The sequence below is a fragment of the Neovison vison genome, chromosome 13, assembly GCF_020171115.1.
Source record: "Neovison vison isolate M4711 chromosome 13, ASM_NN_V1, whole genome shotgun sequence".
Lineage (NCBI taxonomy): Eukaryota > Metazoa > Chordata > Mammalia > Carnivora > Mustelidae > Neogale > Neogale vison.
The window spans coordinates 151248521-151275906 of NC_058103.1; the positions used below are offsets into that span (position 1 = coordinate 151248521).

Sequence of the window (27386 nt, forward strand, 5' to 3'; positions counted from 1 at the left end):
TTCTTGGTCTCTCATGACCTTGAGATTTCTAAAGAGTGCTGGTCAGGTGTTTAGAGAATGTCTCTCAGTTTGGGTTTGATTTTTTTCATGATTGAGGTTTTCCTGATTTTTCTGGCGGAAGGAATAGCACATAAACGAATTTGTGTCCTTTTCAGTGGGCCGTATTAGGGGGCACATGTGTCTTATCCCATGTTAACATCCAGTAAGTATCTTATGGGGAGATACTTCGAGACCACAAAAATGATCTTTTTGTTTCTTTTTCTTTTGCCTGCTGATTTTAGCCCCTATCAACGGTTCTTGCTGGCACTGATTGGTTGTAAGTGCCAATTCTGCCTGATGGTGATTCTCGATTTCCACCATTCCTTCGACATTTATTAACTGGAATTATAGGACAAGGAGCTATGTCTACTTGTTATTTTTTTTATTTATCATTATCTATTTATCAATCACTATGGACCATGGATATTTATTTTATTTCATGGGTTATAGAGTAAAATTATTATTTTGTCGCTCAAATTGTCCCAGCTTAAGCTTCTGGGAACTCCAGTTTGGGTCCCGGCTCCCTTCTGATGTGCTCCCTTCTGCTGGGATCACTTCCTTACCTTGTGGCGCCATGAGCTGTTCCAGGCCCATCTTGCTCCTGCCTCAACGCTGGAAGCCCTACTCCTTGTTGGAGAACGACACTCGGAAACCAAGACCTGGACGCTAGATTTCATTGCTCTGGAGGGTCGCTGCTTCTGTGTGCTCTCACGTACAGAACTAGAAAACCTAAGTCCGTGCATCAAATGTACATCTCTATTTCTCTGTCCATTTGTGTATCTATTGAAAATCACAAATTTATACCAACACTTCCCATTCCAAGGCAACGTAACAGGGCTCATTCCAACCTTTACTCCTTCCTTATTTGTACTTGTTTTTCCTGATGGGGAGACACTGGCGCTCTCATTATCTATGACGCAGTTCCTTATTTGCTCAGTTCTGGAACACAGATAAAGTAGTTTCACAATTACTGATTTATTACCTGATGAGAAATGAACGTCTCAACTGGAGTGCGCTGTCAGGGTACAGCTGCCTCGGCCCCCACTCTTACAGGGGACGGTCAGAATGCTGCTTCCAGCAGTTACCTAAGTCAGTTCTTTCCTCCTCCTCCGTTTGTGGTATGTCAACCATCACAGTGCACGTCCGTCTCATCCCACTGGCCCTGCTCCTGGCTGTGCGGACGTGTGCACGTGTGCAGGCAGACGTTGGCATGGTTCTGAGGATCAGAGCTACCCAGACCAGTGTCCTCGAAGAAATGTCGTTGTCCCCGTCACTCGGCTACTCCCTTACCGCTGCCCCACGCTAACCCTCACCCATGCCCTATGGGGACCCATCGTTTGTTTCCAGTTTATGTTTATTGCATTTTTTTCTTTCAGAAATGAGCGGATATTTGTAGATTTTCTTTTCTGCTGTTCTTTATTTCATGGCGATGTAATGGACATTAAAGTCACCCTTTTAAAATGCACAAGTCAGCAGTTTTTAGTTTACGCACAGTGCTTCGCAACTAGCCTCTCTGTGTAACTTTAGAACATTCTCATCACCCCAAACAGAAGCCCCGTACTCCCGCCTCAGTCCTGGGCGACCACTCCCTCACCTGCTGTCTATGTGGATTTGCCTGTCCTGGGTATTTCATTCAAATGGGACCATGCAGTATGTGGCCTCTGTCACTGGGCCATGCCCGCTGTAGCGTCCCAGGTTCCCAGGAGCAGGAGGGATCTCGTCTTTACACCCTCACCGACACTCTCTGTGCTTCTGATTACAGCCGTGTGTGTGTGTGTGTGTGTGTGTGTGTGTGTGTGAGTGCGCGCGCCCGCGTGCGTGCACAGCGTCCCTTTGTGGTTTGGGTTTGCAGTTCTCTAAGGACGAAGGATGCTGCTATCTTACTCCGTCCTTGGTAGCCATCTTAGGCGGAGACTTGTTTGTACTGAAGTCTCTGGCCGGTTTAGATTACCTTCTCTTACTGCTCAGTTGTAAGGGCTCTTTACATACTCCGGATTTAATTCCCTCGTATATGCGATGATGTCCTTTAACGTACGAACATGCTTAATTTTGATGAAGTCGGATTATTTTTCTTTTGTTGCTTGTGTCTGGTGCTCTAACTAAGGAGCCACTACCTAGTCCACGGTAATGAACATATGCGCCTACGTTTTCCTCATAGGGTTTGGTTTGAGCGCTTACCTTTAGGCCTTTGATCTACTTTGAGTTAAACTGTGAATATGGTGTGAGGTAAGGATCCCACTTCCTTGTTCTCCACGTCCCATCACTGTTTGTTGGAGAAAACCATTCTTTCCCAATAGAATCATCTTGGCTCTCTTTCTCAGGAAAATCAAGTGACCGTGAATGTGAATGTTTATTTCTGGGCTCTTGATTCTACGCCATTTACCTATCCTTCTCTTCCTTATACCAGGACTACACTGCCTGGATTACTGTGGCTTTCTATTAACTTCTCGAGTTCAGTTCTGTGAGTTTTCCAACTTTGTTCTCTTTTCTCAAGACTGTTTTGCTTATTCTGGGTATCTTGTTTTACCATGACAATTTTATAATAAGTTTGTCGATTTCTGCAATAAAGCCAAATTTGACAGGTATTGCGTTGACTCTACAGATCAGTTTAGGGAGCAATGCTATCGTAATAGTAAGTCTTCCAACCCATGAATGTGGGATGTCCTTCAGTTTATATAGGCCTCCTTTCTCTCAACAATGCCATGTAGTTTCCAGAACTCTAACACCTGTTAAACTTATTTCTAAGTATTTTTTTTATGCTATTGCAAATGGAATTATTTTTCAAATTTGAGACCCTCTGGATTATTACAAAAATCTGTATTGGGCTTCTCTAGAGAAAGGGAATCAATCAGAACATATAGTCTTTTTGTGTATAACTTACGTCTTGTTATATACACCTATTATTATATGCATTTAATAACATATGAGATAGACATATAAATCTCCTACTTACTTTATCTCCTGTTTTATATATAAGTATATAGTTGATCAATAACCAACAAAGGCAGGAACTGCATGGGCTCACTTACACATAAGATTTTTCTCTGATACGGTCCAGTACTATAAATGTATTTTCTCTCATGACTTACAACAGTCCCTTCCCTGACTCACTGTATCGTCAGCACAGTCTGCAACACATACACAAACTAGGTGTTCATCAACTGTGCATGTGGTCTGCAAGGCTTCCCTCACTGGTGGGGTATTAGTAGTTAAGTTTTTGGAGAGGTGACTGTGTAGGGGTCAGTGCTCCGAATGCCCATGTTATCTGAGGGTCACCTGTGTGTGTAGCTCGAAGGAACCAGTAGGGCTGGTTCCACACTTACAAAGGACGGGCGCATGTGATGTTGGAGACAGCAACATCTCCAGAGCCGTGGTCCTAATTTGAATCCAAAGGCCAGGAGCTGCTGCAGGACCAGAAGAACCAGCAACGCATCCCATGCAAACCGCGCCAGGCTGGGAGGCCGGTCTCCTATCCTGCGACCTCGCCGAGCCCCAGTGTACTAGTCCTCACAGCTTTCTGATGGGTTCCTCCGGATTCCCTGTACACATGGTCATGCCGTCTGCAGAGAAGTTTTACTTCTTTCTTTCCAGGCTGGTTGCCCGTTATTATTTTTCTGGCCTAACTGCCTTGGAACCCAACGTTTAAAGAGTTCTTCATTAAAAGAAATTAACCCTCTGTCTGCGGTTTATGCTGCGCGTATCTCCTCCCGTTTGTCAGTGGTCTTTTGTGCATGTGCCGTGCAAAGTTACAAGACACTCGTCAGCAGTCGAACTTACCAGTCTTCTCTCTCACCGCCCTTCCCACACTGCCGTTGTGGGGGAAGCGCCCTCTCTCCCACAGTCTTAGGTTGTACACGACATCCTTCATCCATTTGGAATTTTTTCTTATAGATGGTGAGAGATATGGACATAATTTTACCTTTAAAGCCATGGCTGTCCAGCTCTCCTAGGACCACAGATGGTGCCGGCCCCGTGATCTGAGATGCCGTCTTTGTCATATACCACGCTGCCGTATGGCTTCAGGTCTATTTCTGAGCTTCTGCTCTATTCCATTGTTCAACTGGGTGGCAATCCCCAACTGTTGCAGTTACGTGGGTTTTACCGGATGTTTCAGGTCTGGAAGGGCCGGTTCCGGGCGGCTTTTCATCTTGTTTCGCTGGCTATGCTTGAATGCTTGTTTTCCCACAGGAACTTCAGTAAACGGTAAACCTGATTACCTTAAAACTCACTAAATTTTCTCAACTTCTAATTATTGTACAGTTCAGGCTCCTCATCTACTAAATGACGAACCCCCTCACCTTTCCATGGGATCACTGCTGTCAACGCGCGAGGAGGGGTCAATCGAGAGTGGACGAGCCTTTCCCCAACCGAGTCCCTGGGATTAGCCTTCCTTCCTCCCAGTCCAGGTAAACACCTGCAGACGAGGAAACTCGGGGTCTCCATCTGCTCATTGCTCCGGAGGCCCCAGGGCCCAGCACCCAACCGCCAGCACACGCTGGACCTTGACCCTGTCACGCACTGGGCACTTACTCCGAGTCCTGAATTCTCCAGGAGTGAGCACAAAAGGCACCCGCTGCTTCAACGGTCTGGGTCTGTCCTGTCGCTCAGTTACAAACCGGCTCCTTCCCACCTGTTGGGAAAGAAAAAGAGAGGAAAGTGTTTTTGCCAAAAAAAAAAAAACCGAACAATAATCAACCCTTTAACCCGCAGGTCTGGGCACCCTGTGTACTTCTCTTCGCCGGCCCCTGCGCAGCGGTCAGGCCCCAAGGCTCACTCACAGCAACCTAGGCCAGCGCCGGGGCCGGCCGCGCCCCCTCCCCGAACCCAGGACGGGCCACAGGCGGTCCGTCGCTCTCTGCCCCCCGCAGGACACAGCCCCCCTCCACCGACCCTCCCTCTTCCCTGGGGAGGCACGGAGCCCAGACCCTCCCAGGGGCGGCCCTGAGGCCTAACTCTCTCCCTGGGTCTCCCGCCCACTTCGGGCCCTCCCCCGGGGCCTCACTGGGCCCGGACCCTCCCCCTCCCCCGGAGCCGCCCCTCCCCCGGAGCCGCCCCCTGGGGGGGTTCCCCTGCCCACCTCGGACCCTCCCCCGGGGCCTCACAGGGCCCGGACCCTCCCCCTCCCCCGGGGCTGCCCCTCCTCCGGACCCTCCCCCAGACCCTTCCCCGGATCCACCCACTGGGGGGGGTCCCCCGCCCACCTCGGACCCCCGCCTCCCGGGGCCTCACTGGGCCCGGACCTCCCCCTCCCCCGGAGCCACCCCTCCCCCGGACCCTCCCCCGGACCCACCCACTGGGGGGTCCCCCGCCCACCTCGGACCCTCCTCCCCCGGGGGCCTCACTGGGCCCGGACCCTTTCCCTTCTCTGGGGCCGCCCCTCCCCCGGCCCCTCCCCCCGGCCCCGGCCGACCTCAGACCCTGCCCTGGCCGCGCGGAGTCCCCGGCGGGAGGCGTGCTGGGGGCGGGCGCCCGCGACCCGGAAGCGGGGACGAACACGGGGCGCCCGGGAGATGGCGGCGGCGGCGGCTGTGAGCAGCGCCAAGCGGAGCCTGCGGGCCGAGCTGAAGCAGCGTCTGCGGGCGATGAGCGCCGAGGAGCGGCTGCGCCAGTCCCGCCTCCTGGCCCAGGAGGTACGAGACCGCGAGGGCGACCGCCGCAGCGACTGCCACGCTCGCCGGACGGCCGGGCCGCTCTGGGTCGACGGCCTGCGCAGGCGCAGCTGGCCGGCGCGCGCACGTCCCTCCGCAGGCGCGAGAGGACCCTCCGGGCGCGCGCACGTTTCTCCGCGGGCGGTTCGGGGGCGCGCACGTCCTTCCGCCGGGGGAGTGTGCGGCGAGGGGGTCCCGGGCTGAGGAGGGCTGAGGAGGGTGGAGGCCGGCCGAGGTGAGAGCGGGGTGGGGCCAGGAAGCTCCGGCGCGCTGAGCGCGGGCCCTGAGCCCCGAGGGGCCCCCGAGTCCCGGGCAGCGCGGACGCGCGGCGCAGAGTCCAGTCGCCTCGGGGACGCGGGCGGAGAAGCGCGCGGCCGGCCCGGGGGGTGCCATGCGCGCGCGTGCACCTGTGCGCTCGCGCGCCGCCGGGAGGGGAGCCCGCGGGGGGCGGGGCCGGGGCGGGGCCGGGGGCGGGGCTGCGGCCCCCCAGCTCTGCCCAGCGGCGCGGACTTCCCCGGGGTCCCTCCACGAGCTGCCGCCGGCGCCCGCAGGAACAGGGAGCGCGGGTCACCCGGGTGCTGAGCCCCGAGCGAGGAGCACCCCAGGGAGGCGCGCCGGGCGCCGAGGCCGATGGGTTCTGTCGGTGAGGGCGGGCGTGGGCGGCGCGGGGACCGTCTGGCGCAGGTGGAGGGGCCGCGGCCTCCGCAGCGCCGCGGTCCGCGTCTAACCCGGCTCCGACCCGTTTTATTTTATTTACTTACTTTTAAACGTTTTATTTATTCATTTGACAGACAGAGATCACCGGCAGGCAGAGAGGCAGGCAGAGGGGGAAGCAGGTCCCCACTGACCACAGAGCCCGATGCGGGGCTCGATCCCAGGACCCTGAGATCATGACCTGAGCCGAAGGCAGGGGCTTAACCCACTGACCACCCGACGCCCCACATTTTTTTTTTTAAAGACTTTGTTTTTAATTGAGCTCCACACCCAAAGTGGGACTTGAGTTCACAACCCGGAGATCAGGAGTCAGGTGCTTCCCGGACTGAGCCAGTCGGGCGCCCTGCGCGCGCTTTCCAGGGAGCCTTGAGGAGAAGCCTATGCGGGCATTTTGGGAAACGGGAGTCTGCGCAGTTGAGCAGCCGCGCAGCCTGGCAACAGGTGCGGTGGAGCTCAGAGGGTCCCGGAGAGGAGAGCAGAATGGGGGTTTGACCTCCCTAGGCAGGAGGCGCACAAGGCCTGGGGCAGACTTGGGAAAGGCGCCGGGACGACGAAGATGAGCTGTTTCTCTGTCTGCGGAAGATGAGAGTTCGTAAGTTCCGTGTGGAAGTAGTAGCTGTGCAGAAGCAGAACCAGTGACAGAACAGGGGGACAGGTCAGAGCTGGCATCAGAGTAGAGAGAAACGTTGAAAAGCAGACCCAGGACCCTCCGTGCTCGGTACATAGTCCCCCCTCCAGATACACATACCGAAGAAATGTTTCGCAGCCCAGGGTTTCACAGTTCTTACTATATACAGTAAACTTCAGTATGTTCTGTTTTATTTAAAAAGCTGCTTGTAACCTGCTGTTGGTTTCATGACCAACCAGGGGGTCATGGCTGCAGACATCCAGGTGCTGGGATTAGAACGCTATTTTGCCATAGTGCACAGTCAACAAAGGTGTTAAGTGATGCCATTCTCTCAATAACGTATTTTACAACGCACATTTATTCTTCATGACACAGCACCTTTTTTTATAATTTAGAAATTTATCAGAAAAGCAATGTATGGTGAAGAAATTCAACTTTGTGTCATATCTTGACTCCTCAACTAAATAAGGACATTAGTGCCCTATACCTGTCTTCTGTTCCATCTGCCAGTTTCTGACCCTTATATCATCATTCTTAAATTGTCAAGTTTTATAATATTTGTATTGTTTTATAATTAGAATGGGTCTATGGAGCATTTTCAGTGGCTGATTTCCAAATTTGGAGTTTCAGGGAATAGTATTTACAGTGTATTGATTACATAGATAGTATTCATTGTAGAACCAAGTTGTATGGTTATCAGAAAAGGATGTATGATTCTGTGTCGCTAGATGTGTGTGGCTAGCCAGAGAATGTTTCCAGTGTGACTGCTGAGAACTGTCTTTCGTTACGCTCTAAAATGGCTCAAAATCGTGACAGGCTTTAGTCTGGTCCTGTTTGGAGTCTACGTTTCTAATGTAGCTCTGTGGTTTTCAAGGAGTTTCTGATCACTTTTATTTTTCCTTTTTGGCAAAACCAGAATATGCCTTTATCTTACCAGTAGATTCTTTTTCATTTTGTCTATTTAAATAAATCAGTTTTCTTCCTGAGAGCACTCCAGGCCCCTGCTCCCTCTGCTGTGCGCAGTGCACAGCCTGGACTTCCTCCCACCCTGCTTCTCTGTTGGGCTGCCCGAACCCAGTGTCTTCTTGGTTGGATTTCTTTCTCTCCATCTTACTAGATAGAGTATATTACCAAGGAATTTTTTTGTTCTTAGAAATATCTATGGGGGTAAGGTTTTTAAGACTTTATATATTAGAAAAAGTCTTTACCCTCATATTTCACTGCTGTTTGAATTTCAAGTTTAAAAATATATTCCTTGTTCTCCTTAGCACCCATGACCTCCGTTCAGTGTGAAGACTGGTATCTTTATCTGTTATATCTTTGATTACTTCTTTTCCTTTGTGCCTTTCTGCAATTCCTATGAATCAGCTAGTGAAAATCCTACAGGCTTTCTGTGTCTTTTAAGAGTCTGTCTGTCTTTCTTTCTTTTTTTTTTACTTTCCCCATTTCTTTGTCTTTTTCTCCTACTTTAAGGCTTTCTCCTAAACTTTAAAATTTTGGCATTCTTAATTTTAATTTTCAATGATCATTTCTCAATTTTCGGATTGCTTTTTTTCCATAGCATGTTGTTACCTTATAGATGCAACTATCTTGAATTTGTCTGAGAAAACTAATTAGAATTTAAAAATTTCCCCATTCTCTCAATTATTTCAGTTTCCCACTGATCACCCTTCCCCCTTTTATTCCTTTTCTTTTGTGTTTTGACGTTCTAGGATGTTTGCTGAACCTTCATTGTGGACTTGTGTTTATGAATGAAGGTATGACAGCTCCCGGGATCTCCTTTGCCTTTTGCAGTCGCTCTGGGGGGAGGGGTTCTGCCAGCCCCCCAGCCACGTCGTCTGCGTGTTGTGTCTGCTGCTGCTGGTCTGGAAATACCGCCCCATCTCCTCTCCGTCTCACAGAAATTAGTCAAGTGTCTGTTCTCCTGTTCTCGGTGCCATCGTGGTTTTCTCTTTTTGTGCTTCTTTATTGTCACATAAATGAGATGTCAGGAACAAGGAAGATAAATGCATATGCACGGTCTCGCACTGAATTTTAACTGATTTCTGTTTCTGCTTATTCAGCTCTTGCTGCTTCATATTCTCTTTAAAGAGAACAGACAGGACAGACACGTAACTTTCTCAGAAAGCACCTGGGAGCCAGGAGCCGCAGGTCTTCCCAGGGTCTGGGGGTCGCATTTCTTTTCATTTCGCCTTTTATCAGGCCTCGAGGCAGCGATGGGACTTCTCGGGAGGATGGAGCCGCTTCCCCGGCCGCAGTCTGGTGCGCTCCGCCTGCTGAACGCTTGTGCTCCTTTCCAGACTGACCTGGCTCTCCGTGTCGGTCTCTTTCTGCCAGACCTGTTGATCGGCCAGGGTTGCTGTATCTGCCTTCTTAGCTCAGAGGAACAGGAAAGGAAGGGGCGCTGAGAGCCGCCTTGCGGGTCTGGGGCAGTTCAGAGATTGACTGCTCTGAGGCCCGAGGACACTGAGCACGAGGGCGTGTCCCCACCTGGGGCTTCTCAAAACCTGGTGCTTGTCTCTAGAAGGTCTGCACCTCTCCAGTAGCCCCTCCTCCCATCTCCGCAAACTCTTTAACCTCTGGACAGGAGAGTTGTAGGAGGTGGGGACAGAGGTCGTCAGAGCTGAAGAAGGACAGGCTTGTCCCCTGCTCCCGGGAGCTTACCGCCTGGTCACAATACTGCCATTGGGACTCGTGAGACAGTTAGTGATCAGCCTGATAATACATGAGCAAGTGTTCCGCGCACTCTTTTTTTTTTTTTTTAAAGATTTTTTATTTATTTACTTGACAGACAGAGATCACAAGTAGGTAGAGAGCCAGGCAGAGAGAGAGAGAGAGAGAGGGAAAGCAGGCTCCCTGCTGAGCAGAGAGCCCGATGCGGGACTCGATCCCAGGACCCTGAGATCCTGACCTGAGCTGAAGGCAGAGGCTTAACCCACGGAGCCACTCAGGTGCCCCTGTGTTCCGCGCACTCTTAAATGTTGTAAATGTTCTGCTGAAGTCAGGGGAAGCGAGCACCTGAGTTGGCTAAAACGGGCAGAATTTAAGGGGCTGCGAGCCTGACGATCCAGGGAGTGAGGAAGCTCGTGGAGCCGAGGTGCAGAGGGGAAGCCAGGCGGGGGCGCTCAGGGCGGTGTGCGGGGTGACCAGAGGTGGCCGGACTGAAGGTAGCTGGACAGCAGGCTTGGGATTCTGTAAGGCGATGGTGACTTTTTAACGAGTTGTCACTCCTGCTGGAGCAGGCGTGTGAGAAAGATGGCAAGGGGTCAGAGAGGTCATCGCTGGGCTCAGAACCAAGCCCTGGGCTTTAGGACGCAGGCCCGCCCGGCCCCCTTGGCAGCTCTGCTCTCCGTTGGTGACTTGTATTTCAAGAAGCTGGAGAAGGAGGAGGGAGAAGGGAGAAAGGGTAAAAACCGCAAAGGGGTAGCCACTGGTGTTCGGAAGTGTCACCTTGGGGAATCATTGTGACTGCCGTTTCCCATTTAGGTGATGGCCCACAGTCAGTATCAAAAGTCCAAAAGAATTTCCATCTTCCTGAGCATGCCAGACGAGATCGAGACAGAGGAGATCATCAAGGACATCTTCCGGCGAGGCAAAACCTGCTTCATCCCGCGGTACCAGTTCCAGAGCAATCACATGGACATGGTAAGGTTGGCCTCGCCCGAGGAAATCTCCACGCTTCCCAAAACGTCCTGGAACATTCATCAGCCCAGAGAAGACGAGGTTCGGGAGGAAGCCTTGTCGACAGGTGAGTGCTTGCGGTATTGGAACCGGCATCCCAGGGTGCTGGCAGACGGTGACCTCATGGTGATATGCGGGTCGTAGGGGCCGCTTTCCCTATGGGGACGGACGGTGTGGCACTTCCTTTCTGAGATGCCCTGATCACACGACTTAGGGCGAGATTCCCCTGGTAAGCTGAGAGTAAGGCATCTGGGTACGGGTGCCTGTGTACCCACTCTGGCCCTTACCCGGGGTCAGACTGGACATTTCCCCCGGAGAATGTCATCACTTCCCATGTCCTCCCTTATGTTCTGTATATTAATGAGCACATTAACATTAATGCTAATGGGCTTTTCTGATGCAACTTCAGACCAACCAGTTGCCTTCTGGACGACATCTCCTCTTGGATGTCACCTGGCTTCAGGCTGCTCCAGGCTGACTCCTGTCCCCTTGGCCCATCGCGTGTCCCTCTTAGTGCCTGGTGCCGTCAGCCCCGTGCCCGGCCGTGCCAGGAGTCTCAGGATCGTCCTTGACTCCCCCGTGCCTCCTCCCTCTCTCACGTCCCTCATGCGGTCTGTGGCCAAGTCCTCCTGGTGTCCTTGCTGAGTGTTTGTTGAGGATGTCCGCTCCTTGGGACGGCAGTCTGAGCTGCCAGTGCTGTCCACACAGGCTCCTCGTGGCTGCTCCTGTCCCTTCTTGTACCGCTCCTCCTTGTCGGTCTCCTGTCCACACAGTATATGAGACGAGATTTCCGAGACACACATCTGATCGCTTCTCCGCCCTGTTTCAAGCATCTCAGCGACCTCCTGCTGTCCCGGGGCGGTGGGGGTGGGGCACGACCCCTTCTTATGAGGCTCTTCCCAACTTGGCACTGCGCGTCCATCCGTTTTCACCTGTTTCCAGCCCCGCTCTGTGTAACCCAGGTTCTGGCCACTCTGAGTCTGTCTCCCAGCCCTGCCGGCTTTCCTTACCACTGGACCTTTGCACATGCTCTCCCCTCGCCAGCAGCCACATGGGAGATTTAATGGCTAACAAAAAGTTGGAGAGCTGAAAGCAAAACAAGCCGGGAATACTAGCTTGTCAGACGCTGGCTCAGACCCTCTTGAAAGTGTGTGTTTGACTAAGACTTACACGGCTGCAAGGACCCGCAGGGCAGCGTTGTGCGGTCGCCTCCCTAGTTCTGCTCCCTTCCGGCCAACACCGCGACCCACCAAAGCAACAGGATGGGATGGGAGGGCACTGAGTCAGGGCTTATCGGGGTGGGGGTGTCATCTGCTTGGCAACCTTAGCTCCCCCTCTATCACCCAGCCCTGCCGTCTGCTTGGAACCCCGACATCGCGGGACGGCCATGTGTCTGCGCGGGGAGAGGCCGCAGGCACTGAGCACAAGGAGACAATAAGGGGGTGGTAATGAGCCAGGCTCGGAGCTGAGGCTAGGACGTCGCTTGGACCGAGTGCAGTGGCTGCCGTGCGCGCGCTCACGGGGGACCCCGGACGTCCGGCGCTGTCTGACTCCATGGTGGCCGCCCCTCCCGTGCCCACACCGTCTCGTGGAGGTGTCCCTGCTGAAACGCCCTTTGCCGGGTCTGCCCGGGGCCCAGCCCTTGGCCCACTCTGGAGCGCCCTCTCTCTCGGTGGAGTCCCACCCTGAACCTGTACGCCGTTGTTCTGTTTCTGTTCAGGTTCGGCAGTGGGAAGAGTTAGGAGGAGACGTGATCTTCCCTGTCAATCTAGTTGCATTTCCCGTTACGATGAACTCAGTCCAAGTCAACGAGTAAATCATTTACGTGTGGTTTTGAGCCCATGACTTGGCACAGAAGAGCTATTTGGTAAATAGTCAACTTTTTTTTTTTTTTTTTAATTTGAAAGAGAGAACACAAGTGCACAGCGTGGCGGTGGGGTGGAGGGGGAGGAGAGAGCGAGAGAGAATCTCGAACAGCTCCGCGCTCAGCGCAGAGCCCGACACGGGACTCGATCCCAGGAGGTCACGACCGGAGCCAAAGGCAGAGGCTTTCCTGACGGAGCCACCGGGGCATCCCAGGTAGTAACTGCTCTTAACTGTGAGCGAGGAAGACAGACTTCCTCGTCAGACTGTCCGTTCGTTGCTAGCCAAGGGCGTTACATTTTGAGAATTTCCAAGGGACATTTCCGGAGGATCTTCATCGTGTTAGACACTGTTAGGTGTGGAAGGATGAGGTCCTGGGTTCCAGGGGGTCACCCTCTAACTGGGGAGACGTACGTGAACGGAAAAGTATCCCAGCCGGCAGTGCCTGTCGGATGCAGGTACCACAGGAAACGGGAGAGCGCTGAGAACATGGAGGTTCAGGGCTTGGCCCGGAGCAGAAAGACATACCCCCCCCCCGGGAGGCGGTTCGTGTCCTGCCCTCCTCCGCCGCGCTTATCCACAATGTAGTTACGGGACCGGTTGCTTCCCCGTGTGTTCTTCTCGGTGGACGCTTGTGCTCTGGGTTGTAAAGGTAGAGGGGCTGCGATCTGGCTTCGTGCCCCTGCAGTCTGAGGGGTGAGGCTCTTTGCCGCTGTTGGTAGAAATGTTTGAGCAGGTGCGTGGGTTTCCTCGGCATCAGCGGCATAGCGTGAGGCCGCTTTGGGGCCGAGCTGTGAATCTTGCTTCACGGTGTCTGGGACGAGCTGACTGGTGCGCAGACCATCTGGCTTGCCCGCGTTATCACGGCTTGGAAAGACTGAGCTGTCGTGTCTGTCGTTGCCCTTGTAAGTTCTTAAAACTGTCCCATTGGGTTTGCTTGCATCGTGTGTCCAGCAGCACAAAGAGATCGCCAAGTGGAAGGGAGGGGCCGCCTCCTTCCTGAGCACAGAGGGAGAGCTGCTCGGGCAATGAGGTGAGCCAGGAGTCTTTCCAGGGAAAGTGCATCATCTGATTCAACCTGACGTAATCGAAAATGGGATTTTTTTGGCTCAGAGACTGAAAAATCCCCAAAAGGGCTAGCTTTGATATGGCTCAGTCAGGGCTCTCAGGATCTGCTCCGACTCTGCCTTCAACTGGGTTGGCTTCCGTTCCAGGTATCCGTGGTGCCCCGTGGTGGCCCGTGGCAGCTTCCGGTTCCACAGCAGCCTTGCCGTTCGCATTCCTGGCAGAAGGGAGCAAGTCTACCAGTAAATCCTGCTCTTCTCACTGACCTACATTGGGTCAAGTGGCCATCCCCCAAATCGGTCCCTGTAGCCCTGCACGTGGACAAGGCCAGCTCCTGGGCCGCTCACTGGGAGCAGGAAGGAGGGTGTGTGTTCGCGCCTGCTGCGCTGCTCCAACCACTGGTCCTGGCGTCCGGTGGTGACGTCGCATGGGAGAAACAGGCTCTGCATTGGCACGTGCGGAATGGACATCGGACAGTCCCAAGTCTGCACTCGCCTGTACTGTCGTGACCAGCTTCTGCTCATTTCGGACATTTCTGAAATTCTTTTTTTTTTTTGTTTAAGATTTATTTATTGTTTTGGTGGGGGCAGTGAGGAGCAGAGGGAGAGAGAGAGTCTCAGGCAGACCCCCGCTGAGTGTGGAGCCTGATGTGGGGCTGGATCCCACCACCCTGAGACTGAGACCTGAGCCGAAACCAAGAGTCGGATGCTGAAGCCGCTGAGCCCCCCAGACGCCCCCTTCTGAAATTCCGTCGAGTATCGCAAGCTGCTGCCGTCACTTTGTCTGTGCTGCTGTTCTATTTCTCTTTCCGGAGGCTCTTTGGGGAGTCACACCTATGTGGGCACCGGAGATGTAACTTAAAAGAACAATCATAAGGGAGACTTTCTCGTCCTCGACCTTTAGAGTAATCGAGCGGGACGTTCGTGACGAGCGTAACCGGTGTGGCGTCTCCTCGTCGTCGCCGTCCGTGCCGCTGGGTGGGTGAGCCTCGGTTCACTGAGACGAATTCCCGTTAAACGGACCTCTTTCCTTCCTCTAATAGGATGCACGGCCTTGGACAGAATAGAATAAAGAGAGTGGGTGTGAATTCCATCGAGGTGTTGGACAGAGTCATGATATCCTTGAGGATAAGCCAAATAAAGGTAGATCGGATCTTAACATTCGTTCAGAAAGCGTTTACCGAGTGCCCGGTGTGTGCGAGCGTGAAGGGTCGGGGCGGGGAGCAGGCTGGACGGGTTCCATCGCCGCAGAGCGGACGAGCCGGCGGTCCTCGCCGACAGGTCTGTGCGAGCCTGTCCCAGGGCTCTGTGCTGCCCCGTTCAGCACTTCATTGCCACTTAGATGTCCCACTGTCCCCAAGGACGTCAGAGTTCATCCTTATCACGCTCCGTGTGTTTCCCCCATTCCTGTGCATCGACGGTTTGGAACACAGGATCGTCCTCGTCTCCTTTCCCCCATCCGGCTTTCCTATGTCGCCAGATGCTTCTTTGCACGGTTTTGATCACCTGTCTCTCACTCTAGCCTTGGGGGAATCTTGGCTACAGTCTTGATTCTTCAGATCTGTTCCCTTGGAATAAACTTCGGACTGGCTTCCTGGACGTACTGACCATCCTAAAATACCTTCTGGGGCAGGTCCTCCCTGCTGTTGAAGCCTTTTCCTGGGCCCTGGCTAGATCTGTATCCCCAGGCCGACGCTGGTTCCTGCTGGCTCATTCTTGCCAGAAGAAGGGACACCAGATAGCCCTGAAACGTCCAGGCCGCCCTCTGGGCCTCAGTCCCTTCCCCCGCGGACGGCCGTGCGGGAGCTCGCGGGGGGCCGTGTCTGCCGCGCGCAGGGCACGGTCACTGCTCCGCTGGTGCTCAGGGTCCTGGCTGGGCTGCGTCATGCGCGCCGCCGTTGAGCTGTCTTCCCAGAGCATCCTGTGGGCGCCACCGTGAACTCTGCTCCCCCCGTTTCTCGGGGGCTAGGAGGTCTCACGTGTCCCTCGCAGGCAGCGTCTTGTGGTCTAGCACCTTTGAGTCAGGCTGACTGAGCGCTGGTCTAGGTCTTACCATTCGGGCAAGTTACTTACCGCCTCAAAGTACGCGTGTGTCTCATGTGACAGGTGCGGATGAGCTCGGTCCCCACTGCCTGTGTGGAGAGGACGGACGGGCTCGGATGCGTGCAACGGGCCTTGAGTGGTCCCTCGCGGGCTCGGCACTCGGGAAACGGCGGTTGCTACTCCTGAGCTCAGCTGCCTTTTCCAGACCTTCCTAACTTCCCCCAAACCTCACTCCTTCCTTCTGTCATTCCCACTCACCTGCTTCCCACGGGCACCCCCCGTTTTATTTCTCTTCGGGGCTGCATTTCCTTTATTACTGATAGACGTCATGGAACTGTGATTTACACAAAATACGTGTATTCGGTCTTTGGCGCTGGTTTCTGGCACAGAGCTCCTAACACCCTTGTAATTTCCTTAGTGATAAAGGCGGTGCATTTGGGAGGCTCAGTTGGTTGAGCATCTGCCTTTGGCTCAGGTCAGGATCTGGGGTCCTGGGATCGAGTCCTGTGTCGAGCGCCTTGCTCAGCCGGAAGTCTGCTTCTGCCTCTCCTCCCTGCTCCTGCTTCCTCTCAAATAAGTAAATAAAAATCTTTCTTTAAACAATAGAAACTGGGGCACCTGGGTGGCTCAGCGGGTTAAGCCGCTGCCTTTGGCTCAGGTCATGATCCCAGGGTCCTGGGATCGAGCCCCGCATCAGGCTCTCTGCTCAGCAGGGACCCTGCTTCCCTTCCTCTCTCTCTCTCTGCCTGCCTCTCTGCCTATTTGTGATCTCTGTTTGTCAAATGACTAAATAAAATCTTAAAAAAAAAAAACAATAGAAATCGTTGTTTCATAAGCTGCTGTGACATTTTTACTTGGTGTTTGTGAGTAAAGGGTTGACTGACACCAGTCCTGGGAGGGAATAACCTGGGACTTGCTCTTGTCCCAGCACTGGTTTGGGGACACTGTGAGTTCAAGTTAAGTGCCGTGCGCTCCCCAGCTGTCTGCTGCGACCACCATGGCCGCGCTGGGCGACTGCGTGCGGGCCTTGGGTCTGTGTGTCTCAGTTCGTGCGAAAGACGGGTGGGACGTGGGAGGTGTGGGGGTCAGCACACAGCGCGACAGGGAGAAAGGAGCTGTGGACGGCCGCTCCGGAACGCCGTGTACCGGTGGTGATACCAGATCGAGAGGGGCTTGTGTCTCCCGGGTCAGAGCGCCGAGCAGAATCCCATCTACGGGCCCCCCCCCCGGCCGGGCCCGTGGGGACTCCCACGCCGCCACGACGACTGGGCATTCTTCACTGAATTTCCTAAGCCAAGACATAAGCAGCCTAACGTTTTCCGTGGTCGGATGCTTCGGGGCATTGACAGTGACAGCTCTTACTGGAAGTGATGTTTCCAGACCTTTGATGTGTCTCTTTTGCTGCACAAAAATCCCCTCCACGACTTTCACGTGAACTTTCAGAATAAATCAACACGACTAAAAATAAAGCACCCGTAACTTTGGAGCATGTCCCCTGGGGCCGTGCGGGAGTTTCGGGGACCTCTGCGCGGTGGGGGGCTGTCCCTGGACGTAGGCGCTGTGGGAGGCGGGACAGGCCCTGTGGTCCTCACCGCGTCTGCCTGGTTGTCAGACGGGAGGTCCAGTGATTGCCCGAGGATTCATGGGCGGTTAGGGATGCGGGTCCCCCATTCTCCTGCCTCCCCTCCAGCGGCCGTGGGGGGCCGTTTCCCTTCCCAGAGCCTCCCTCATGAAGACCGCCGTCTCCCTGGGCCGTGCTTCTCCGTCCCGACTGCCTTCGGCATGAGCGTGATTCCCGGGGCTGGTAGCCTGCGTGATCGGGTTTGTGGGAACGTTGTCCTGGTTTCCCAGGGAAGAGCGAGCACGGAGTCCCCGTGTCTGAAAGCCGATCTTGAGGTCAGGATGCTCGTTTTCCTACTTTATATTCCAGTAGACGCTCAGGAGGGACAGCCCAGGCCTTTGCCGGAAGGACGAGCGCCCTCGGGACGGGCTTCCTGGGAGCAGCTTCGGAGTATGTGCTTGTTTCACGGAGTGTGATTCACTCTTGTTCCCTCCCAGCCCAGTAAGATGAAGAGATTCTTCCTTGGAGGTTAGGGCCTGTCACGCCAGCCAAGACGGGCAAACTGGCTCCGTGCTCTGGTCCCGGGTGATGATTCATCGAGGGTCCCGGTGCCCACAGACACGTCATTCAAGGGACTGAGCCAGGTGACTTAACTCCCCACGTACAGAACCTCAAGTTTTAAATGCTTTTTCTTGTTCAATTTTTATTTATTCATTTATTTTTACCTCTGACAGAAACATTAAAATGTCCATTAGGCTTATGTACATTTTTGTCTATATTCAATTCAGAGAAGAGGCAGAATTTTTAGGAGGAGTTTGAATTAGAACAAAGTAAATTGTGATCCTTAACGGTGAGAGCTGTGTGTGGACCAGCCGCACCACGGCTTCCTGTGGCCTCAGAGACAGTGCCTCGTCTTGCCCAGCAAGGGGTCCCTCATTCTCTGTCCGTCTGTCCCTCCGTCCCTGCAGAGCCCTCTCCCAAGGATTAACGAACAGTCCTGGGCAGACCCCGGGACCCTGGAGTCCTCCATCTTGTTCCTCTGTTGTGTGGCAAGAGCCAGGAGCGTCTGTTCGAATGCCTTCAGCAGCGAAACACCACTTTACAATTCTTCACTATGGCATTTTGAAAGGTCACAAGACTGGGATGTTCCTTTATGATGCATTATGATGTGTTCTTTCTAGAAAGACAGAGAATTTTCCGCGTGGAAACACAAAGGTAAGAGGTGACCTCAGGGACGCTGAGCCGGTAGATGAGAGGAAATTCCCCTTTGCCCGTGGAGCCCGGTTAGTGCTGGGCTGAGTTCTCCGCTCCAGGGTGTGGCGGGACCTGTCAGCCGGCCGTCCTGCCGGCACTTGCCGCCCTCACCTCCCACTGCTGCCAGAGGGACCCGAAAACTCACCTGGCTTGGACTCCAGCCGTGCCTGGAACACAAGTCCCGCCTCCGTAGCAATACCGAGCAGAGAGGTGTGAGCGTGTGGGCGTCCGTGTGTTTCCTCTTTCTGAGAAGGCCTCTGAGCCTTCTGCCTGAAATGCCCCTCGTCTTTGCCAGCGTGCTGGGATCGGAATCCTCCCTTTTCAAGGCCCAGCTCAAATGTTAACCCCCCCAAATGCAGCAACTCAGCTGCACGCTCCATGCCCCCCCCCCGCCATTTGTGCTCTGCATCTCGGGTGATGGCATCGTACGCCCTTACCGCGAGGGCGGCACAGTTTTGCTTTTGAAAATCCTGCGCTGGAAGCTGTCACCCCGGAAGTTCCCTCCCCCGTCTTTATGATGCTGCTGATGATGATAAGACCACAGAGGACTGGCTTCCCTCTCCTGGCGATGGTCCCCACGTCCACGCTGTTTTCAGCCACGGGCGCGAACCCGCGATTGTCCCCGTCCACACACATTCTGTCGGGGCCGTGTGGTAAACACGAGAGGCTTGGCAGGAATCTTGCCGTGTGGGGTTCGTGGGCTCCTAAGTGAGGTTCTGGTCCCCCGACGAGGGAGGGAGGGCAGGTGGGTGCGAGAGGGGGATGGGGTGCAGATGGACAAGCGGCGGCCTCGGCCACGCTCCGCCCGCACTGGCTGTGGCCTCGGGCTGCCTCCACAGCGGACGCCCGCAGCCCCGACTCGTGCAGGACCATAGCCGTCCTGCATCTGGGCTTGACTTTCATCCTGCAGGTGCTGGCCGGGGGGGGGGGGGCCAAAATACTGTAATCAGGGGAGTGACGGGGACAGTCTCTGTTTTGGAAAGACCGTGCTGCTGGCCCTAGGAGGGGGCGGGCTGGGGAGACAAAGCCCACCGAGACGCAGAGCGGCGTCAGCAGGGAATGTGCTGGAATAGGAGGGTAAGTGGCCACCACTCGACGGACGGAGAGGACACGTGGGCCCTGACAGAGGCAGGGTTTGTGTTGGTGACAGACCACGTCAGGCCACTGGAGCACAGCCGGCTTTGGGGTGTGGTGCTTTTCACCGAGCCGGGGGTGTGGGAGGGGTGGGGAGCAGGAGCGAACCCGGTCAAGGGGGCTCTGGGGCCCCCAGGGGTGACTGTAGGTAGCTAGTGGGGTGCATAGATCCGGAGGTCAGGAAACGATGACGTGGATTCGGGAGTCGTGGGGTAGGACTCTGCACTGCTGGGGTGAACCCCGATTTTATAAGCAGGAGCCGAAGGGTGGACCATGAGACTGTGACAGACACGGGCCAGAGTGATGGTCATTCCCTCATCTACAGGAGGTTTTTTTAGGTCCTGGGTTTTTGAAATTATTTCTTAGATCAGTATCGTTTGCAAAAAGTAGGGAGAAAATGTAAGTATAAATTTGGAAAGGGTCAGCTAGAAGGACAAAACAGCCTCTAAGTCCACAGAAATGGGCGTCCGCCTCCTCCTCGACTCCAGAGGCTGCGGATCAGGTCGTTCTCCGTCCGTCAGCTTTTGCCGTAGAAAAAGCAGATGACAGGGAGGCTGTGTCTTGCGGCGAGACACTCTTTTCTTGGGGCTCGTACGATCCAGGGAAGCGGGAAATTAGAAATACGACCTCAGCCTGCGCTTGCCCAGCGCCTGGGACGTCTCGCCCTCCAGGGGCGATCGTGAACTTCGCGTTTGTGGCTCCACGGTCCGCTAGCGCTAAGCCGTAAGAAGAGCCGCCCGCGGCAGGACTGGCCTCTCGGGCACCCTCTCTGGGCTTGGCAGTAAAGCGAAAAGCGCTGGAGGCAGGCGTGACCTACATACACTGTCTGTCCGTCCGCGCGGAAGCCGCCGCAGCCTCACGGTGAGGATACGGTTGTGAGCAGGAGAGCGGGACGGCCCGGGGCGTCAGGCTGCCGGCGGCTGGGCCCGTCCACGCCGCGTGGCGTTTCTGTGGGTGCAGGACGGACGTGGACGAGCCACGTGGTGGAGCAGCAGCTCCTTCGCTCTTCGAGGAAGCGATCACGCGCGGGGCCGTGATTTCGGTCGAGCAAGAGACACGATGACCAGTCAGAGTTGCCCCGTCCATTCTCCAGACCTGAGCGCCGTGAACGCTGCAGGGCACCCCTCCGTCCCCCTCCGTCCCCCTCTGTCCCCTCCCTGCGTGCGCTCTTCTTAAGAACTCGGTGCAGCGTGACGCTCTGCATTCCGCTCTGCGTTTTTTCACTCGTTAAGAAAACCGAGAATGACTTGCACGACCACGCGCGGCAGTCAGTTCCGTGTTGTCCGGGTCGCGAAGCGTCGACGTGCTCTGTCCGCAGCGGTCCTGTGCGGATGGACATCAGGCCACTGCCGTTTTCTAAGTTATAAGCAGCGGCCCAGAGAGCACCGCGACGCGTGTCCGTGTATTCACGCGAGTCGCTCCATTGGGCCCGCTTGGCCGTGCGGTGGGGACGGGGGTGGAAGTCCTGTGGGTGTGTCCCTCGTGCTTCCCGGGAGAGGACGTGCGGCTTCACACCCATGTCTGGCGGCTTCACACACCCACCTCTGCTGGCTTCGCACACCCACGTCAAAGCAGCTTCGCACACCCACGTCCAAGCAGCTTTGCACACCCACCTCTGCCGGCTTCGCATACCCAGTCCGATCGGCTTCGCACACCCATGTCCGAGCGGCTTCACACACCCACATTCGTCAGCTTTGCACACCCACATTGGTGGCTTTGTACACCCATCCCTGCCACTTTGCACACCCACATCTGGCAGCTTTGCGCACCCACCTCTGGTGGCTTTGCACACCCACGTCCGGCGGCTTCGCACACCCACCTCTGGCGGCTTTGCACACCCACCTCCGGCACAGAACAGGGCCGTTTCCTTTCCCGGGACGGATGGATGAAGGCGGCGACAATGAACATCCACACGCTCGTGAGCCCTTACCGTATGCCGGTCGCAGGCGATGCCCTGTAAGGAAAGGCCACACGAGGTCTGCGGTCCAGGGCCCCTGGGGCACAGTGTGTGGAGGACGGAGCCCGCTGTGTGGAGGACGGGGGAGCAGTGGGTTTGGTCCCTGGCTCCGTCATGGACTGGCCGAGGGGTCGCGGGAGGCCTCGTCATCCCTCTGAGTCTCGGCCCCTCATTTGGGGATGCAGACGGCGAGGCCTGTGTCGCTGAGGCATCGCGAGGGCTGCCCGAAGCTCTGGGTGAGGCTTCTACCCTGCTCGTGACGTAGCAGGCGCTGTCGATGGCGGCGACGCTCATTGTTTGTGGGCGGTGGCTGCAGGCCACGCCACGGGGGGGTCCGGGGGTCCGGGGGTCCGGGGTGGAGGCGCTCTCGGTCGGACGAGTCTGGGAGGACGTGGCTGAGCCAGGCCTTTGGCGTGCGGTGGGGTTGGTTCCCCGGGGGGCGCTGTTGGGAGGAGACAGGGTGCCACGGCGGTAACCCGGCCGCACGTGGACGAAGGTGGGCGGCTCCGGAGAGACCCGCTGGGCGTCTGCCCACCCGTGCTGCGCGGATCCTCAGGCCTAGAAGTAACGGTGCGGACTCACCAGTGCTTCTGGTTCTGTTTCTAGAGTTAACCAAGAGGAATCCCCCAATCGCGTCCTACTCTCCTCCCTTCTCTGAAGAGCTGCAGTGCTTAACTTGTTCGTTAGGGCAGATGTCAAAATCTGTACTAAGCTTTGTGTTTTTTAACCTAATTTGTCTTTTGTAAAGTGCTGTTCTTTGCCCCATTTATGTTGGGGAGTAAATATATTTTTTGTGTTCATCACGATCCTTTCCAGTTGGTAACAATTCTTTATTAAATTTAGCCACGAGTCGGCCGTGTATATGCTGTAAATGTTTTTATCATTTTCTTCTTAACTTTGTGTGTGTTTCTGTTTTGAGGGGTATAGATGGATTAAAACCTTATTAGTGAGATCAGTCTTTTCCTTTACAGTTTCTGCCTTTGGCTTCATTTTTAGGGAGTCTTTCTACATTCAAGAGAATATAAAAAATTTTATTTTATCCTAGTACTTTATTTTTGAATGTTAAAATATTAATTTTGGGGGCACCTGGGTGGCTCAGTGGGTTAAGCCTCTGCCTTCAGCTCAGGCATGATCCCGGGGTCTTGGGATCAAGCCCTGCATCAGGCTCTCTGCTCAGCGGGGAGCCTGTTTCCCTTCCTCTCTCTGCCTGCTGCTCTGCCTCCTTGTGTTCCCTGTCTGTCAAATAAATAAAATCTTTAAAAAAATAAATTATTAATTCTTTTTGAACATGTGTTCATGTATATGAGAGGAACCTAATTTTTTACTTAAAAAAATAGTCAGATGTCCCAACAACATTTCATAAATAATGTGCCCTCTCCCCACTCCTTTGAAATGCCACCGTTTTCAGGGACTACATTCTTTTTTTTCTTTTTTTTTTTTTTAAGATTTTATTTATTTATTTGTCAGAGAGAGAGACAGCAAGCACAGGCAGACAGAGCGGCAGGCAGAGTCAGAGGGAGAAGCAGGCTCCCGGCAGAGCAAGGAGCCCGATGTGGGACTCGATCCCAGGACGCTGGGATCATGACCTGAGCCGAAGGCAGCCGCTTAACCAACTGAGCCACCCAGGCGTCCCAGGGACTACATTCTTGTGTGTTTTGGGTCTGTTCCTGGATGTGTTGGTCTCTTTCACGGGTGTGTCCCAACGCTGACGTGCGATCGGTGTGGCCAGGTGTGACCCCTCAGTGCACCGTGATGCTGCTAGAGGGAGTCCAGCCCCCACAATTCTTAGTTTAAAAAATGTAGCAGACTATTGTCTGAGATTAACTTTAAAATTATCTTGTCCGTTTCTTCCCCACATCCTCTAGAGATCTTGGTTGGAATTGTTTTAAAGTTCAAGGTTAGTTTGTGGGAAATACATTTTTTTACATCATTTACGTGTCTGCAGGGGTGCGGTCTCCCCCGTTGTCCCAGGCCTGTTCCGAGTTCCTCTGTAGACGTGTTTGGTTTGAGTCATACTGTTTCTGTTTGTTGCTTGTGAAATGCATTCCTAGTCAATTAGTATTTTTTGTTATTGTGAGTAGAATATTTTTCCATTGTGTTGTCAAGTTCTTGCTGTGCAGGAAAGCTGAGGAGCGTGGGCTCAGATTTCCAGATGGGACCAGAAGTCTTGGAAGCAACGTTAAAGTTATTTTCTTCAACGTTTTCTTAAGTTCTAGAAAATCGAATATTAGAAATCTTTATTTTTTTAAAAATGTCATTTATTTGAGAAAGAGAGAGAGAAAGAGCACAAGCAGGGAGTGGCAGAGGGAGGAGCAGACTCCACCGAGCAGGGAGCCCGATGCGGGACTTAGTCCCAGCACCCTGGATCATGACCTGAGCTGAAGGCAGACGCTTAATGACTGAGCCCCCCAGGCGCCCAGAAAACGTAATGCAATGAGAAGCTTACATCGCTGCTGTCATGTCTTCAAAGTGAGGTGTCCCAGGCTGGGTCCTTAAGGGCTGTTGGACTTGTGGGTGCTGAGGGTTCCCCAGTTTCCTGCAGATGTCAGCGTGGGTCCGAGGTGGTTTTATCTGCGGTATCCCACATCTCACCCCTTTATTCACTTAACTGGCACACCGGGGGCTGTTGGGCAGGAGGGGATTTCGGAGATCCTCTGACTCAGTCCTTCCGTCCTACAGCCGGAGGCACAGACCTAGACAGGAAACGACCCATCCAAGGTCACACAGGCACGAGGGCGAGGCCAAAACCCAGATGTTCTTGTAAAACCCAGATGACGGTAAAAGTCAGCCACCAAAGTCACAGAGAAGAGAAATGTGTAGCCCCACCTAGAAGTCACATTGTGGGGGACAGAAATGCTGTTTGGTTTGTCTGGGTAGCTCTCTAGACACTCTTAATGACGTCAGCTCTTAGGGTATAATAATTGGGTGAAACAAACCGAAAACAGCTAACTTTTGTTGCCTGGATGTAGCATTCCTGGGTGCGAGGGTGACCCTTGTTCCAGTGTCCCTTCTTTGTTGCGCTGTGGACGGAACACTAGCAGGTGTGTGGGGGCAGTGGGATAGCTACGCCCTCTCCGCACGGCCTGGCTGGGGAGGTCGGGGGTGTCCTAGAAACCACTCGGTTCCACATGCCGTCAGGAGTCTGTGATCTTTTCCAGCAAAGACTCCAAGCAGGGGAAAAAAGTTTTTTGTTCTGTGTGGCGAGAGATCAGGGCAGGAAGTGAGAGGCGCACTCACCGGCCGCGTTAGACAAAGTGAGAAAGTGGGTGATGCCGAGTTTCGGGAAGTTTCTAACCTCCCTTAACTCCGCCGGCCGCCTTGTCCCTGTCTGCTCGTGGGAAGCCCGGGGGGGGGGGGTCATCTGTAGGGCAGAGGCAGGACTCCGGTGGGCGCCCGTGGTGAGCCCAGCACTCCCTGGGCTCGGGGGCCATGAGAGCCCCGTGCATCGGGTGCAGCTGAAGGAAGTCATGGTGGGCTGAGCCGTGAAGGAAGGTTAGGAGTCGCCTGAGCACAGACACTTGGCAGGCGGGACACGCGTGTGGCCGGCTGGAGAGCGTGTGCGTCCGGGCGAGTAGTGAGTACGTTACGATCACTCCCCCTTAGCCGAGGGGCCGTGTTCCCGCCCCCCAGCCTGAAACCATGGAGGTCCGGGACCAAAGTACTCAGTGTTTTTTCCGGTCTGTGCGTACTTACGGTGAAGCCAAGTTAGTAAACACTGTGCGTACTTACGGTGAAGCCAAGTTAGTAAACAAGACCCCGTAGGAGGCGAACGACAGACACTCATAATAAAGCGGCACAGTTTCATCCTGTGATGAAGGTGGCCTGGGCACGGTCGCTCTCGGGCTCCGAACACCTGTTGTCCTCACTGCCGCTGCTGTGCGCATCCAAGCCCGCGGAGGAGCCGAGTGAGGGGAGGGCGCGGGTACAGGGTGCGCGGGGCCGCGACCCACCGACTGACGGGCCGGCCGGGGCTGCGTTGCGGGGAGAGTCCCCTGCTCACAGCCCGCGGTCGGCCACACGGAGACCCCAGCCAAGGGGGGATGCTGTTGTGCTTCGAGCTTGAGGTGTGTCGGAGGGAGGCAAGATCCAAGGTAGGTGGGAGCTGGTTGGGTTGGAGATTCTTGGATTGGCGGTCATAGCGGAGACGCTTTTTCTGGACATTTTGGAAACTTGTTATTTTGAAATAATAAATTACAGAAACAGCTGCGGGGGTGGGGTGCTGGGTTCTGTTCCCCCAGCCTGCCCCCGCAGTGGCATCTCCCAGATCTGTGGTGGAGTGGTGACCACGGGACACGGGTCTCACTGCAGCTGACTCCGTGTCACCTGTATACACGCGCACGCCACAGTGTGCGGGACACGTACGTGCGCTTCTGTGTGGTTCTGTCACACGTGCAGGCTTGTGCAGGCACTACCCGAATGCGGGCGTGTCCCTCCTTGTAAAGGTTTCAGGGAGCTTGAGCGGAATCCAGTTCTCCTGTTGGCTAAGGAGTCCAGGGACGGGTTTGTAGCTTGGAGGCCTGGCCGCCGAGGCCGCCCCCAGGAGCCCCCCCGAGATGGTGCTGTTGGCACATGGTTGGAGCTGGCGGGTTTGTGACAAATCTTAACAAGGAATGAAATCGCTTAACTAGGAACATTTTTAATTTTTTTTAAAGCAGACTCCACACCCAGCACGGAGCCGGATGCAGGGCTCGATCTGGTGACCTTGCGATCAGGACGCGGACGCTCAGCCCACGGAGCTGCCCGGCGCTCCTTCAGTAGGGGTATTCCATGTAGGATTTGTTTAGCACGGCAGGAAAGTCAGGTTCTTTCCTGAGGTCTCGAGGATGCTGTCCTCTCCGTCTGTGACTGCCCCACGCGCCCCGCGAGTTCGGAGTCTGCCGCAGTCCGTTTCGGCTCTGGGGCCGCTGGTCTTCCTCTTGGAGGCTGAGCCCGGGCGTCAGCAGCTCAGCCCGCAGAATGACGTGGGTTTGTCACCGGAGGTGTGTCTCGCTGCGGTCTAACATGCGCTTCCAGACGTCTCACTGGTGGGCCCTTCCAGAGAGAGCCGGTCTGAACACACTCCCTGCTTCTCCGACTCCGGGCCTCTGCTCTTAGCGTGCATTCCTGGTCCTCCGTCCCCGGCTCCCCATCCCGACGTGCCGGGCTCCTCCTCGGCCTTCCATGGCTGGTCGGGCCGACGCCGCTCCACGCGCAGGTTTGCCGGGGCGAGCTCCCTTCTCCGCAGATGCCGGCCTTCCGCCCGCCCCTGTGCTTCTTCCCTCGTCACTTAAGTCACCCCAGCGTGGGGGTGTGAGGCGTGTGCACTCGTCCGCGTGCACACCGCGTGTCGGGTGTGTTGGATCCTGGAGTCCAGAGAGTTGCTGTGTCCATCCGGTGAGCCGCCGCGAGCCCTTTCTCCTCGTTCCCGTCCAGCCGCTCTAGCAGCTGTTGGGGAACGTGAAGGGCTCCGAGGGCAGGTTCCTCCCCGACCAGAAGGCTTCCAGAAGCAGGTCGCAGGGGTGGCTGGAGTGTGAACGGCACGTGGGACCCGCCGGAAGACGGCCGCTGTGAACCCCAGCGACTGTTGTTTCCAGGCCCCCAGTTACGTTATCTCGGGCCTGCAGTAGCGGGATCGGTCGCACGCGATCCACGGCTCATGGCAGCCAGGCCACGAGTCCTCCGGGGGTCACGGAGAGATACCGTGTCCTGGGTGGTTTATTTTAGCAAAATGTACGGAGCCAGAGAGTTGGCAGGACTTCGAAGTGCTCATTCACGCGCTGGCGAGAGACTTGGCGGAAGTCAGGAGAAGTTTCCGTCTTGC

General features: G+C 55.0%; 1 protein-coding gene and 1 long non-coding RNA gene across 8 annotated transcripts in view; one reads left to right on the top strand and one right to left on the bottom strand.

Moving 5' to 3' along the window:
• Positions 1-998: 998 nt before the first annotated feature.
• On the bottom strand, positions 999-5415 carry LOC122894277. 2 transcript variants are annotated; one of them, XR_006381760.1, is made up of 3 exons: positions 5353-5415; positions 4570-4669; positions 999-4453 (listed from the first exon to the last, which is right to left on the bottom strand). It is a non-coding gene; the product is annotated as an uncharacterized LOC122894277 (long non-coding RNA). The 2 variants fall into 2 exon arrangements; XR_006381761.1 differs by having other exon boundaries at positions 4559-4669.
• A 67-nt stretch (positions 5416-5482) lies between these two features.
• The window catches only part of MTHFS (methenyltetrahydrofolate synthetase), a 34591-nt gene continuing 12687 nt past the window's right edge, over positions 5483-27386 (top strand). Inside the window, exons 1-3 of one of the 6 annotated variants that reach the window (XM_044230421.1) lie at positions 5483-5669; positions 10516-10777; positions 12431-12601. In XM_044230421.1, the coding sequence (XP_044086356.1) occupies positions 5550-5669; positions 10516-10777; positions 12431-12555 (507 nt within the window). In that variant the 5' untranslated portion in view covers positions 5483-5549 and the 3' untranslated portion in view covers positions 12556-12601. Of the gene's footprint in view, positions 5670-5843; positions 5923-6244; positions 6318-6708; positions 6994-10515; positions 10778-12430; positions 12602-13787; positions 14234-27386 lie in introns of those variants that run through there. The other 5 variants (XM_044230422.1, XM_044230420.1, XM_044230423.1 and 2 more) reach the window with 5 other exon arrangements.